We start from the raw sequence: 13,812 nt of genomic DNA, 5'->3' as shown, positions 1-13,812 counted from the left end.
TTATACATCCAAAAATAATAACTATCTCTGGCTCTCGTAAACACCCTAGAAAAAAACCTGTATCTTCCACGCTGTGCTGTTAAAAATGAAATTATATTTTTTAATCGTGTACCAGCTGAAATCATTCGATTTACATAAGACTAAACTCTTCTAAAAGACTTATCACATGGCCTCACACATAACGAAGCAATAGTTATTATACTTTTCATGACATGTGACAATGCCTACTGGGTGCACAACTATCAATAAAACAGTGTTAGATCAGTTCAAATTCGTGATACCATATTTATCATCGATTATTCGCAGTATTTCAGAAAACGATATATTCCATTAAGTTTCCGAATCTAAAAATAGAATAATAGCGTAATTATTCACGTCATGAGTCGACGAAAATTCTCAGTAATAATAATTACATGAAAATCCAGATTGACTGTTGCAATTTAACAGATGAGATATCCGTATCGGTACTTTTTCAGGGGTAATACGAAGGTTTGAGAGTTCTATTTTCAGCTGTTGAACAATCAACGAAAATTATTCGGAGCAATTCAACGGATGCTTCACAAACGATTGGAAGCGAAGCCCATACTGCAAAGAGATTGTATACACGATTCTAACAAAAATAACTCGTTATATTTCATTGCCATGAACAACAAAAATTAATTAATCAAATAACCGAAAGATATCAATCAATGATGAAAATTCATGCGCAATTCTCTGATTTGCGATTTTTCATCAAAGTGTAAATTGCGGTAGGGGTATTCATCAAACAATTTTGTAATCTGCAGTCATGTTAAGTATATCAAATGCATGTGCTAAAGGTTTTTCTGTGCCAAGGAATAATCTGTTTACGGGGTCACATTAACGTGTACAAATAACTTTAAGCACATAATTTGAGTGGATTTAATCATACATACATAGTCCAAGTACCGAATCGATGACCACCTTATTCTGGATCTCTTCCACTAGTCAGATTCTTTGGACGAAGTCCAGTGAGCATTTGATATAGACACGCGTTTGGGAATCTTGTTAGCTCTGCCCTGCGAGTGACATAACGTATATATGCATGTCAAATAAATTTTGGAATTGGCAGACAGAGGAAACAATTGACATGATTTTCGCAAACCATTTACAATCGTACTATCGCTCACCACGTAACTGGAGTATCAATCGATCAAGCTTCGTTGAAACGAGTCCCAATAATAAAGGAATAGATCGATAATAATATTTAGTCATAATACCATTATTTCATATTCTTAGATAGTCAACCTCATTTCATTACTTCCTCAGAAATTCATCGTCGCAAGTCAGCATTAATGACAATTTGAGTTTTCGATCAAGATTGATAGATTGAAATTTAAGATACATTACTTACCCCAGAACCAGCTGTGCTGATAATACTAGTGCGGGGCTTATTTCTGGGTGAGAATGAAGTACGAAATCTTTGGCCGTCGTAGTACTGTTGGAAAACATGAGTTGCCAATAAACTTCATGCCCGTATGATACCATGATAAATACAAACTTGATATATTTAAATGTATATTAACCGTTACTGATCCCGTCCGATCAATTCCGCCCAACATTCCAGAAGTACTGGACACGTTACTGAAATACATAAGATCAAATAGAATGATCCAAGATCTTTTAAAGCACTCGAAATCCTTATGAAAAGGCAACCTTATGGATGTTCCTCGGTCGTTCATCCCATTGGTTGCAACGCTCAAAGACTTCAGTAGATCCGAACGAAAATTTCTACCTTCTACGTCGGTCTCAGAAGAATTATGGTGATTTCTCGGATCGCTCTGAATTGTCAATCTTCGTGTCCTCGGGTATTTCAACTCTTCGATGTTATGCTGCTGACAAAACAACGCAGAATAAATTTTCATTGTTTATGTAAAACTGATCGTAGCGCTACTTTCTGAAGCTTTAAATCATTTGTTTAGAATTCGTTGTGGTAGCAAAACAGTTTTCGAGTTTTTTCAAATGTATCAACGCACTGAATGGCTTTCCAAACTGGGATCTTTTTGTAGACTCTGTCGTCTTCTTTCTCTGGGTGTGGAATTCGCAATAGAGACCCGCCGTAAATTTCTACGATTAGACTGTTTCGTTTGACGATCAGCTGTAGATGCATTTTTCTCTTCGTTATTACAATCCTGTTGCAGAGCGTATAATGACGGCATTTGTACTAAGCATTAAGAACAATTCTAACCTTTGAAATCGGTATCTTTGCCACTATTCGTAGTCTTCATGGAAGTCTTCAAAGCTTGTATCACAGTTTCTCCAGGTTCCACGACATTCCTAATATTCCCTTCGGATTGCAACTGGAGCGAAAAACTTCATCAGATTCCAATACGAAAAACTCTGCAGTAATATCTACACTAGTTCATAATTATTAAACTAAATAAAATATATTGGTAAATTAATCACATGATAATAAAGTGGTTTGAAAAATTGTCAGCATTACGTCGTTTCGTGTCGAAGCGATCCTCTTTTCTGTGTCAGCCGTATCATCCTTTGACAACATAAATGGTTGACGTTCCTTCCGAACTTGTCTATTCGATTTTGTTATCTTTTCACTCATCTCCTGATCGCTTGTCCACCATTCATGGCTCATGCTATTGGGCTCTTTGATCACTCGAACGCAGCTTTCGTCACCTGTATTTACACAGAAACTAATTTCACACGGTATTAGGGACTGGTAGAAACCATCTCAGAAGTCGAGTAAATTGATTTTCTACCAGCCTCGTAAGTGTGTCACAAATTTTCACATCTTTTAACGCCTTCACAGCGGAACTGACTAGGTGAGCTGTCTCCGCTGAATGAGCTCACAGAACTGTTGACAATGTTTCTTTTTTTGGTTGTATCTTTCTGTGGCTTCTGAGAGGGTCCCTCTACATCTGTCGACGCCCATACAGTACGTTGTACGATCCAATGCCGCCTCTTTGCTTCCCAGTATTCTGGAGTATGGCCATAAATAAGATGGCGCTGGCTGAAAGATGACCACGTGCAATTCGGCAGGCGGCAGCATCCGAATGTTGGACATCTCTACATTCATTATAAGAGTTCTCAGTTGAGTTTCTCACATCATTTCTTCAGGTTGGTATTTACACACTTTTTTAGCTTGGTTATTTCCTCTGCTCATCCTCCCAATCTCTCGATGCCTTTTCATAAGGACATTTATACGTGATACCAGAGATGCTGTGTATCTCATGTAAGCCAAACAACACTCGCCTGTCATTTGCTTAGGAAACTGTAGGGTCAACATCTGCATGAAGTCCATCATGAAGTTCTGCAAATATTTGAGGCTGAAGCATGACGCGTTTCTATGCGCATCACGATATTACGTACAGTTAGATCAAAAAACTAGACATTTTGGTCTCAATTTTGTGAATAAATACGAACTTCCATATCCTTCTGATCCAAATCCATATCCCTGTGCACCATTGCGATGTATCCCAATAAGTGCTCACGGGGTTGAGGTTTGTGTGTGTAGTCTAAAAACAGCGCTGCGACAGTACTACAAGTCAGGCTGAATTTCGACCGTAACAGCGTATAGTACTCCTGAAACTCGTGTGGGCTACTTTGCTGAAAGTACTTCAAGTACTTGGGATGATTCTGGAAGAGCCTAAGAAATATGGTTGGTATATTTTAGTCTAGGGATGAAGAGAACCTTGAGTTCAAATTTTAGATTGTTATAACTGTGAGAGAAACTTTCTCAAATCAGACAGAAATTTCCATAATTTCGAATAATAATAGGACACAGCCAAAGTCCCACCCAAAAGTAGACATTCAATTTTAACTTTTCGACGTACAGGAGTTTTAATACGGAAAAAAGTAAAGAGAATGAATACCGAATGTATAGAAACATTATTTGAATAATTACAAAGTGTAGAATTCAGTTCCATAGTGAGATAAATCAGCTTCGAGGGATTTACTAATTTCGGCGAAAACACGGATGTCTTGTTGCCTCAAACAGTAAAATTCCTGATTCCCTGGTGCTTTACTCCCACGATTGCCCATTTCTTCCTTCAATTCAACTTCCTCGTGAAATTACTATATACTTTTTTTTAAACTACAATTAATTGACTATTTATTCAGCCATATTAATCGATAATGCAATTTAATTGAATGTAAAATTCAACCAAATTTATTATAATTGGAAATGTCAATCAACTTCTGATATTGATTGTCAAAGAAAATTTGTGCTGAGAAAAAGACAAAACAATATCAATGTAATAAACATGCCTGCTTGTCTGAAACAAACCTGTATCACTAGAATAAAAACACCTTTTATAGATGTAAATGCATGTATGTACAGAATAAAATACACTATCTAAATAGATAAATGTAATATAATTTTTTTTATATTGATGTAGGGGGAATTCACGAAGAGATCTTAGTGAGCGTGTCCGCATACTGAAACTCAGGGCTGTTTTGATACTCGCACATATCTAATGCAATAATACAGCTCTCATGCACGACGCGTTTAGTGTCCCCAAGGTATTTGTTCAATGCTTTGAAACATTCGGGAGTGGCAATGGAGCCCAGAGCCTCGGCACACTCGTGTCGGACCATTTCGTTTTCTTCGCAATCCTCTAATGCGGCGCAAAGATGAGGAACGGAAATTTCTTCCTGCAGTTGCCCCAACACGAATGCTATCTCATGTTTAAATAACGCACTGCCATATTTAAGTGCTGAAAAAAAATTAAAATCCTAATATAGATCGTATTTCCAAATTGTCGATCAAACAAAAATTGAATGATGTTTTTCATTTGTAATATACCGGATACCCAGGTATAGAATCAAAAGTGAATTAGACATTTCGGCTTTTAAATTGCACTCACAAGAATAATGCAGGTGAACAGGATTTGATGAAAATCAGGTAGAAGTAATATTATTTAAATTATAATATAAAGAGTTCGGAATCCTACAAAACTGTGATTGCTTCATGTTTCAACAATTTTTTAAATTTTATACTCATGGCTACAGTCTTATTTACTTTGTTTATAAGATGCTCTGCACTTAACGCATGTTATCTGACTCTGTCGAGATAAAAGTTATTTTTTCTTATCACGTTTATATCGACTGAAATACATTTCTCAATCAGTGAATTTCCCTTCAAAATATACAACCAGATGAACAACCAATTATATCCAATCTCTTACCTTCAGCCAATGCAAGCACGCTTTCATCCGTCCTCAAATTTCGAAGTGAAAACATGGCTCGATACCGATCGAATAGTGAAGCCTTTTCATCCAGTAGTATATGTTTCAATTCAGCGACATCTTTGATAGCAGCTGGTGGTGCAGGATCGACAGATGCGAACGGGTTGGCAGAAAGATTCTGGGATGTGTTCTTTGAGTTTGAAATCCATTTCAATCGGTCTAGAGCAAGCTGGCAGGTCTCGGCTACTTCGACAACTGGATCCTTGCTGTACTCTTCAAGGATCGGTATGACTGAAATATCACCGATCGCTCCCAGCGCCTCACCTAATAAAAAAGCAATGATTTCAATTAGAGTTCCTAGTAAGATTTGAAAAATAAAGGATGGCGCTACATAGTTGAAAAGGTCTTTTTACTGGTGCTGCAATTTCCTTCACTGTCTACGCCAATTCGAAAGTGACCGAGTATAAGAGCAAGTTGCAGACCTCGATACATACCAGCCTCATGACGGACCATTGGTTCCTGGGACATGTCACGTAAAACGTTTATTAGAAAAGGTAAAGCTCTGACGTCCTGCATTTGTCCAAGGCAGTAGGCCAGTTCGTGTTTCAAGAGTGCCGATGGATCTTTGAAGCAGTCATTAATTTGACTGATCGAGGTATAACCTCCAATACTTTTCAACGTGAATAGAGCTCGAAATCTCTCTTTCAATGGTCTCGTCTCATCGTTCAAAACATTCCCAATACTGATTATTTTATCTTCCTCGATGTTCACCATGTTTAAAACTTGTGTTTTGTAAATAACGTGTTCTAAAACGAAAACAGTTTCACAGAACAGATGTTACCACCTAACTCATCTGCAGCGCGGATTTGAGGTTATGTGAACAACTGAGTGCTACAGGGAAAATACCTATACCAGCCTATACTACTACCACTACTACTACTGCTACTACTCACCGAACTGGAGATAACTTCACGTGTACAGCAGAAAGCAGAATGTGTAGCGTCGAATGAGTGAGAGAGGTATATGTTGGCTATAATCTATCTCTCTTGCTCTACACCTGATTGGTCAAAGGCTTTCCTTTCAGTGAGAGAGATGGGGTAACCCTAGAGAATTTAAAAATCTAGGATTGTTAATTGAAAGTGTGAAGAAATGGAGAAAATTAAGAAGCGAGATGAAGTAGCTGATGGCGTATCCGGACTGGGCGCAATCGATTCTTCTCGCAAAATTATATTGATATAGTGCATCAAAAAATGGGCCAAATTTTGACCAAAGACATCCGAAGGGGTTAACCTTCCTTTGTTTCCGATTTTCATGGATCAGAAACTTTTCGTCTCAGAATCGTTTTTGCAATGTATCTTCGATAAACGTTATTTGGCTATAAATTGCAAGAAAATTTCAATTGACGCTTGACGCTGCGTGCAACAGCAATTTTTCGAAGATCTGATCACGTTTCCAATCGGTCCAGACTTGCTTCCGAGCGGAGTGCGGCCTCAATCGCTTCCGAGCAGCCGTAGATTCAAATGATTACAATGAGTTTCCTCCACGTGCGTGCAACGATAACTGTTACTGGGTGTATCGGCTGCTCCGAGTCCCGCTTAGCGACTTGTCGCGCTGGGCGATAATTGTGAAATGCTCCCTCGCGCCGAGCGCTCCGATTTTTAGTTTGATCGCTTCGATTGCCGGTGGTGCCCTCTACGCGCTGGACAGATTTTTCGCGTATTTACCACATTTCAGTAGTGTACGTACATAGTGTTATTCTTCCGAAATATTCATCGAGGCAACCCCGAACTTTGAATGCGAGTACTTGAGTGACACAGGCATCTTTGCGTTCTCTCTTTCAGAACAGCCCGTCGCACATTGCGTTCACTCCTTGTACCGTGTCTTGGGGTTCAGTGACCCCTCGGAGCACTACCCTCACTGTCTCGGGGGTAAACTTTTCATTTTCCGGGTTACCTGGATTTATAATTGACTCGTTGATATAATAGTTACGTCCCACGGCCCGGTTCACGATACAATCGATAACAATAACCAATGAAAATTTTGTAGTCAATTCTTTTTGTTTCAATCATTCGTGCTTCAATAACATCATTTGTTAATATATTTATGATTTATTTCGTTACTTCGAATCAACTATCCTAGATTTTTTATTCTTACGAAAAAAACGCAACTGCGACTCACTAACTCAACAAATATCATACAGTACGTAAATTCAGCCTTAATGATCAATAGTCGCAAGATATAATAGATCAACGCACTACCGACCGATGCCCGCAAATTACTAGAATATTACCACACTCGTGCATTCACATCTAACGCTGTTGTCATATTTTTTAATGCAGCCTGACCTAACCTAGCAACTACTGAGGCTAAATAAAATTTGGAAACAATGGCACGTAGCAGATTAGCAAAAATTGGCACGATTCATTCGAGGTAAAGTGCGAACGCATAATCCGCGAAATAATACTAAAATATGTAGGGTTTATTAACAAATCCTAAACTACTAATTCAATTTTTCCCTGCGAAAAAACACGAAAGAAGGTTATGAACTACCGTAGTACCGGAGTTACTTACTCCTTCAAAAAACAATTTTGATGGTTCACATAATTGAGCATCAACTTGAATGTTACTGTTTTCCGTTTGCAATTTGGTCAACTCCTTAATAATTGCTCATCATGATTTCTCTCAGTCTATGTTATCATTGAAGAACCGATTGATGTATTTCTAGAACAAGCGGTCTTCTCAGATCTGGGGCTATGAAAGAAGAGGATAAACCATTATGGTTCGACATTTATGAAGCTTTCCAACCAAAGGATGAACCTCGTTTCGATCGTCCTATAAGCACGGGAAATATCAGAGAAATTTTCTATGAGGAGGACGTCATTCGAGCGTAATTCAATACACCCAATATTTATAACAATCCCAAATTACACAAAGCCAAATAAGATTTACTGTATGGCAGGATGACGGGCTAGAGAATGTGTCGTAATCCATGTTTTTTTCGCTTGTAATGTATTACAGAAAGTTCCACAAGGATCATCCTTCTCTACCATTCGTTCACCTGAACGATACATCACGTTTGTCTCAAACACAAAAATTTATAGCTACATATCAAGAGTTATCAAAAGAGGTTTGTATAGATTGGCATATACACTTTGAGATGCTTCAATTGAATGAGTCAATTTAAAATTATTTCAGCTTGATCAGTAGCAGCGACTGTTAATTTCCTGAAAACTTATGAAGCTATTTAATTTATAACTGATATCCAACTAATTACGTATGTCCTTCAACACCTTGAAATATTTTCACCATACAATATCATTTCTTATAACAGGGTGGTGTCCAAAAATCTGAACTATACAAAGCTGCTGTTTCTCAAGTAATTGGCCAGGCGGTTAGATCACGAATCGACAAGCCTCAACCATCTGAAGAAACGACTTCAGTAGCTGATACAGAGAAAGGCAAAACTACAAACCTGAATGTTAACATTAATAACATACTTAAGGAACAGTAACATTTAATTTAATTCAACGAAACACTGTATTATAAGGAACACTAGAAAATGAATTAAACCAGTACTATATAGTAATCACTTTCTTCGTTACTCACCACATTTTTTAATCGCAATTGCTTGCAGATTTTAGTCTTCGCTAATCGGTTCGTACATGAAATCAATTGTACCAATGAAGTATCAAGGTCGATTTATTGATCTAATGGTACAATAAAAAAAAACAGTTACTTAGTACCTATTGCTAGTTTCTACACTAAACTCTCTAGCGATACTGCAACTTCATGAACATTTTCCATACAAAATAATATCATATTTATAAAAATACCTTCGCCATTCCACGTACCACTAACCATTACGAGTGCAAAATTTTAAAAACTGCAGTGGATGTGTATATTTTTCTAGAAACTTCAATTTACGTGAAGCTTGGAATGATATTTCTTGTTATTACTCAATACTTATAGTGTCAGTATCATTGGGTCTATTGCTTGAATATCACAAAATTGAAACGGTGTGTTATATAATGTTATCATTGATAATGTCTGCAACAATGTTTCCCATTTCCGTATCGCTTTCAAGAACAAATGAGTGCAAAATTCCTCTTTTGCACAGTACAGCATTGAGATTTGGATATCTAGTTCTGATTTCTTCATAATATTTTACAGGAGTCCAACCGTCCTTAGAGCCATAATATAACCAAAGTTTGTCTGAATTTTTTGACACCAATTCATGATCCAACTCTCGCACAATTTCCAGTTCTTGTTTTGCCAATGAAAACACCCGTCTTAGAACAGCGGGATTGACCAGCTGCAAAACAGATTTCCTGCACTTGCGAGGAATCCCAATAAAGAAACTGGCTACTTCGATCAGAAGAATTTGAATAATCAAAGGCAAAAACGTGAATATCCAGGAAAGGAACACCAGTATCGAAATCAAAGGTGTGGCCTGAAATAAAATAAAGTAAAAATTGAGTCAACCGCAATGTATGTATGAAAATTCTAACACGTCACTTTCAAGTTTTGTAAAAGTTCTTACGAATCGTGTAAAAAATTTTCCATTCGGGCTTTCTGCCATGCGTTCGATAGTTGGAAATAATAGGTAGCATTTTACAACCTGATTTCTAATCTCTTCATCCTTAAGCAGGTTTAAAACAAACCAACTGCCAATCGAGTGGGCAACAAGATGTAATCGAGCGTCTTTAGGCACGTATTTCTTGATGAACTCAGCCTGAAAGACAAAAAAATTAGTCAACATCAAGGAATGAAAATGTGAAAATATCACTTGGGACCTGCGTACCTTATGCTTAAGCTGGCCATCCAGATTGTACAAGTGCCTATTGTGCTCGTATTTAGGCAAGCTTCGGAGGCTTGTTTTGCTGGGTTGAACATGCCCCGCGTGCCCGACCATCCAGACCGGCGTTTCCGTTGGGAGTTTTGAATTCAGGGTCTTGATAAACCCATTGTAGAAGCTCGGGAGTCCAGGGTTGCCTGGAATGACAACTACCACATCTCTGTGACCGTCAGCTGCGAGGCCAGCCTCGACCCACCGACCCTCCGACGTAACGTGAGTCGGAACACCGTTCAGGTCTAAAAACGCTTCCTGCATTTTCTAAAAAAGAATTCAAACCGATTTCGAATTTGAAAGTCTGATATGTTTAAATTCCTTTGTCACTCTGGGTTATTTGCCAATCGGATGCAACGATCAACGACGCTTCAGCTTTATCCAATTAGTTAGAAGTTTAGATGATCGATTAATTCCCAATGTCTGTCTTCAAGATAATGTTTACACCGTCAGTAGTCGGAGAAATCAGGTCATGCGAATACACATATATGCGGGATGAAAAAAATTCTTGCCTCTTGACGCCTAAGGCAACCCTGGAATGATGTGCATAATTATGACTCGACGTATAACTGTACTTTGTAACCTAACCTAACGTACTCTAACCGGCTCAAATCGCGAATTTATGCAGGGTCAATGAAACTAGTCGCCATATACTTACGGACGATTGGAACTGTGGTGAACGATTATGAATAATTCGCAGGAGCGGGCAGCTTTTGGCTTCCGCACGAAGAATTCTATATTTCTGTTCGTCAAGTCAGCTGGAACAGCTGATTCTCGTCTGCTGGATGGACGAGGTTATGTTTGTCACATCGAATGTCACCCAGTTCGATATTGCCCGTTATTGAAAATGATGTCAATGCACCACTCATGCTTCCCGGAATAAAAATCAACAAAACGAAGAAAGGATCACATTTCGATATGTGCTTTTTTTGCATTATGTAAAGGTTTTAGCATATTATTTCTTATCCGCCGAAATAGCTCAGTTGGGAGAGCGTTAGACTGAAGATCTAAATGTCCCCGGTTCAATCCCGGGTTTCGGCAGTGGAAATACTTTTTGCAGTATTTTTTCTCTTAAGCTTTGATGATTATTGTATTGTAAACAAATTATGACGTGATAATAAAATCCTGTTGATATCTTTTTGATGGAATGAATTAGTGTAATCTTACAATTTTTTAGTATTATTTCTGAACTATATAGATATATCCACAGCTATTCATAAGTTCTTGTCTAAAGCGATCAAAATTATACCCACTATTCTATATGTATAACTCGTGTATAATGCTGAACATTGTAAATAAGATTACAGTCGGATTCGTGTTCAAAATTATGGGACGAAACGAGAATTTGGTTTTTATGGACGCTCTAAGTTTCACTCCAAGAAGTTTTATTTCTTTTAAAATCGTTATAATAACTGTAGTATCAATTATAGTAAAATCTCTCCCAAGTGACTAAATTTACTGTGATTGCAGTTGGCTGTGGAACTTGTACAACAAAAATCTATAGTAATTATCGCGCTAATCTGTTCGATTAGTTTATCATACATTATTCAGTTAAATTAGACCTCAACATTACTTGATCATTGCATCGACATCATATAATAGGAGTAATAACGATGAAATATTACGTTACAAGTGATTCTATCCATCAAGGCTATTACAAACAGAAAGCACATGCTAGATTTTCTGGCTAGAGTTACAGAATTACGCATTTCAATTTTTATGTAGAACTGCGAGTTTTCTCCGTTACGGAAAAGAATGAAAATTTCAGATATACCCGAGTATAGACATACTTCAGGTATTTCCGGTAGCATAAGGCTGCGAAGAAACAGAATTCTATTAGTATGTGCACGATCAAAAGTGTGCCGCATATTGGAATTGTCACTTTGCAGCGCGTCTCATCTGGTGGAAAAAAATCAAACTAATGCAACCAGGCTGACAGGTGACCGTTGACCGTGTTTTTTCGCGTGTGGGTGATAGAACAGGTATATTATTAATTTCATTTCAGTAATGTGTGCGACACGAGTAATTTTAAACCCCCTAAATTACGTTTTACTTCCATTAAAATTAAAAACATAGGTTATGTGGTGATAAAATGGCGCCGACAATCAGACTCTGACGTCATGAGAATATTTTCCAATACAAGACTTGACGTGATGAAATGTTGCAGAGTAGGATACATAATGTCGTGTCAACGATTCCATGCATGCACTCCGATCGTTTCGTGCATTACAATAATGTATAATATTTAAACGTGCGTGTTCCCTACGGTATACGCCAAATATATATCAAGCACGCGATCCGCAAGGGTGACGTATACACCTGTACATCATGCAGCCTGTGCAGGGGCTAAAGAGAAACGACTAGAGGTGTATCACACACGTAGAGGATGCACGCCGCGGCGGCACATGACGTACTCATTAGCATTCTTTATACATACGCATCGAGCTTGAAGCCTCTTAATTCATGCGGGGATAAGTCCAATATGGCCGCGCGCACCGGCTGCACAGCATGGCTGCAGGGGATAAATCGCGATGTATAATCATATAACGTATAACAAGACTCGCGGACATTGTTGCAGCCGGCTCGATGACGAGATAAGGTTTCTCCTTTTCCATTCCGATCCGAATTCTCGAAAATCTGTGTATACAGGTATTTTACGTCTAATGTTATAACGGATAACCGAATCGCGCTCTTTTGTTCCAAAAGCGCGACTAGTGCAGCTACGTTCAGAGGGTTCGCACGTACGTATCGCGCACTATTTGTGCCTACGTTCACACGGAGGCAATTTCGAACGGCGAGAAGTATGCGATTCATTTCGAATCTACGGCGCGCCCTGTGCGACCGCCATCGAAAATATGACGCGTATATAATAATGTATGACACGGATAATGCGATGTATAATCGCGCGGCGCCATTTTGGTGCCTGATCGCGTCTGTCACCTGGGCTTTTAGGCGCGGCGCCGATGGAATAAATTTCTCTCCGAGTGAGAAGCGGTCAGCAGCCGCCGTGAGTCTCGTCTCGCCGATGAGAGTTTCGGCGCTTCCGTGCGGATAATGACTGTCGTGTACGATGACGGCGGTCAGATTGTTGAAACACCCGCCCATCGGTCGGTCGGCGAGAACCTGGGCGGAGCGAAAGTCGCTTCGGAAGACGGAGAATGGTCTCTCCATCGTCGGCTGCTGCCACGGCACCTTGTCGCGCTCTACCCACGACCTACGGGCGTTCGTTCCTTCCATTCGCGCGCTTTCGGATCATCGCCTATTTGCCTCGCTGACCGCGCGGGTGAAAATGAGACGTTCGAAACGAGTTGAGAAAAACACCGGCGCACCGGCTTCAACGACTCGGAACGACAAGAAACGCCATGACTCGAACGCGTGGCTCCGAAACGCTTCGTTAATTTTCTAATACCGACTCCGATGCGCGACGATCGCCGACATCCTGTCGTGTTACCTGTTCGCCGTGCGAGTTTATAGTCTTCTCTCTCTCTCTCTCTCTCTCTCTCTCTCTCTGTTTGCTGATGCGTCGCTTCTTCCGATAAAAATTGATATACTAATACCTATATATATATATATATATTATTGATTATTGATGACACCTCAGCTCCTGACTATACTGCACTCGGGTGGTTCCCAATTTATTGAAGGAGATGGGAAAAATCATAATATTATTCAAACGTCTCGATATAATGATAATATTTTTCTCCTATCAACAAAATCCGATTTCGTCCCCTGAACGACATTCCAAATTTTATAAGCGGTCGAATTATTTCCTACGCATTGTTTGTACACCCAGACTGCAGACAC

General features: G+C 39.1%; 4 protein-coding genes and 1 non-coding gene across 9 annotated transcripts; 2 read left to right on the top strand and 3 right to left on the bottom strand.

The window, feature by feature from the left end:
- Positions 1 to 701: 701 nt before the first annotated feature.
- LOC124294510 lies at positions 702 to 4,163 on the bottom strand. Its single transcript, XM_046739885.1, has 11 exons — positions 3,881 to 4,163; positions 3,400 to 3,622; positions 3,110 to 3,286; positions 2,796 to 3,042; positions 2,462 to 2,652; positions 2,207 to 2,318; positions 1,995 to 2,116; positions 1,675 to 1,850; positions 1,545 to 1,602; positions 1,373 to 1,456; positions 702 to 1,037 (listed from the first exon to the last, which is right to left on the bottom strand). The coding sequence occupies exons 1-11, from the start codon at positions 4,015 to 4,017 to the stop codon at positions 963 to 965; spliced, it is 1,602 nt and encodes a 533-aa protein (XP_046595841.1). The 5' UTR covers positions 4,018 to 4,163; the 3' UTR covers positions 702 to 962.
- A 127-nt stretch (positions 4,164 to 4,290) lies between these two features.
- LOC107223212 (deoxyhypusine hydroxylase) lies at positions 4,291 to 6,373 on the bottom strand. Its single transcript, XM_015662824.2, has 3 exons — positions 5,657 to 6,373; positions 5,163 to 5,486; positions 4,291 to 4,691 (listed from the first exon to the last, which is right to left on the bottom strand). The coding sequence occupies exons 1-3, from the start codon at positions 5,934 to 5,936 to the stop codon at positions 4,381 to 4,383; spliced, it is 915 nt and encodes a 304-aa protein (XP_015518310.1). The 5' UTR covers positions 5,937 to 6,373; the 3' UTR covers positions 4,291 to 4,380.
- Positions 6,374 to 6,907: 534 nt separating this feature from the next.
- On the top strand, positions 6,908 to 8,748 carry LOC107223217 (probable 28S ribosomal protein S23, mitochondrial). 4 transcript variants are annotated; one of them, XM_015662828.2, is made up of 5 exons: positions 6,908 to 7,090; positions 7,502 to 7,592; positions 7,888 to 8,049; positions 8,181 to 8,289; positions 8,494 to 8,748. In XM_015662828.2, the coding sequence occupies exons 2-5, from the start codon at positions 7,549 to 7,551 to the stop codon at positions 8,671 to 8,673; spliced, it is 495 nt and encodes a 164-aa protein (XP_015518314.1). In that variant the 5' UTR covers positions 6,908 to 7,090; positions 7,502 to 7,548; the 3' UTR covers positions 8,674 to 8,748. The 4 variants fall into 4 exon arrangements, with proteins under 4 accessions (XP_015518314.1, XP_046595850.1, XP_046595849.1 ...); XM_046739893.1 differs by having other exon boundaries at positions 6,940 to 6,958; XM_046739894.1 differs by lacking the exon at positions 7,502 to 7,592.
- Positions 8,749 to 8,843: 95 nt separating this feature from the next.
- LOC107223216 (lipid droplet-associated hydrolase) lies at positions 8,844 to 10,884 on the bottom strand. 2 transcript variants are annotated; one of them, XM_046739890.1, is made up of 4 exons: positions 10,667 to 10,884; positions 9,964 to 10,541; positions 9,703 to 9,894; positions 8,844 to 9,612 (listed from the first exon to the last, which is right to left on the bottom strand). In XM_046739890.1, the coding sequence occupies exons 2-4, from the start codon at positions 10,270 to 10,272 to the stop codon at positions 9,184 to 9,186; spliced, it is 930 nt and encodes a 309-aa protein (XP_046595846.1). In that variant the 5' UTR covers positions 10,273 to 10,541; positions 10,667 to 10,884; the 3' UTR covers positions 8,844 to 9,183. The 2 variants fall into 2 exon arrangements, with proteins under 2 accessions (XP_046595846.1, XP_015518313.1); XM_015662827.2 differs by having other exon boundaries at positions 9,964 to 10,275.
- A 92-nt stretch (positions 10,885 to 10,976) lies between these two features.
- Trnaf-gaa lies at positions 10,977 to 11,049 on the top strand. Its single transcript has one exon. It is a non-coding gene; the product is annotated as a tRNA-Phe (tRNA).
- Positions 11,050 to 13,812: the final 2,763 nt, after the last annotated feature.

The sequence above is a fragment of the Neodiprion lecontei genome, chromosome 5 (assembly GCF_021901455.1).
Source record: "Neodiprion lecontei isolate iyNeoLeco1 chromosome 5, iyNeoLeco1.1, whole genome shotgun sequence".
In the NCBI taxonomy this organism is placed as follows: domain Eukaryota; kingdom Metazoa; phylum Arthropoda; class Insecta; order Hymenoptera; family Diprionidae; genus Neodiprion; species Neodiprion lecontei.
The sequence above is the reverse complement of the archived record's forward strand: the minus strand, read 5'-3'. Positions and strand labels throughout refer to the sequence as shown.

What these genes read in the sequence shown, in the direction of transcription:
- LOC124294510 (XM_046739885.1), bottom strand. Translation starts at nt 4,017, where the DNA reads ATGGGCAATCGTGGGAGTAAAGCACCAGGGAATCAGGAATTTTACTGT. An exon ending in GAAATAACCAAGCTAAAAAA is followed by an intron (nt 3,043 to 3,109) that starts GTGTGTAAATAC and finishes TAATGAATGTAG; the next exon opens with AGATGTCCAACATTCGGATG. An exon ending in ATCGGACGGGATCAGTAACG is followed by an intron (nt 1,457 to 1,544) that starts GTTAATATACAT and finishes GTTTTCCAACAG; the next exon opens with TACTACGACGGCCAAAGATT.
- LOC107223212 (XM_015662824.2), bottom strand. Translation starts at nt 5,936, where the DNA reads ATGGTGAACATCGAGGAAGATAAAATAATCAGTATTGGGAATGTTTTG. An exon ending in AATGGTCCGTCATGAGGCTG is followed by an intron (nt 5,487 to 5,656) that starts GTATGTATCGAG and finishes CTTTTTTATTAG; the next exon opens with GTGAGGCGCTGGGAGCGATC. An exon ending in CGTGCTTGCATTGGCTGAAG is followed by an intron (nt 4,692 to 5,162) that starts GTAAGAGATTGG and finishes ATTTTTTTTCAG; the next exon opens with CACTTAAATATGGCAGTGCG.
- LOC107223217 (XM_015662828.2), top strand. Translation starts at nt 7,549, where the DNA reads ATGGCACGTAGCAGATTAGCAAAAATTGGCACGATTCATTCGAG. An exon ending in ATTGGCACGATTCATTCGAG is followed by an intron (nt 7,593 to 7,887) that starts GTAAAGTGCGAA and finishes ATGTATTTCTAG; the next exon opens with AACAAGCGGTCTTCTCAGAT. An exon ending in GAGGAGGACGTCATTCGAGC is followed by an intron (nt 8,050 to 8,180) that starts GTAATTCAATAC and finishes AATGTATTACAG; the next exon opens with AAAGTTCCACAAGGATCATC.
- LOC107223216 (XM_046739890.1), bottom strand. Translation starts at nt 10,272, where the DNA reads ATGCAGGAAGCGTTTTTAGACCTGAACGGTGTTCCGACTCACGTTACG. An exon ending in ATGGCCAGCTTAAGCATAAG is followed by an intron (nt 9,895 to 9,963) that starts GTACGCAGGTCC and finishes TTTGTCTTTCAG; the next exon opens with GCTGAGTTCATCAAGAAATA. An exon ending in GAAAATTTTTTACACGATTC is followed by an intron (nt 9,613 to 9,702) that starts GTAAGAACTTTT and finishes ATTTTATTTCAG; the next exon opens with GCCACACCTTTGATTTCGAT.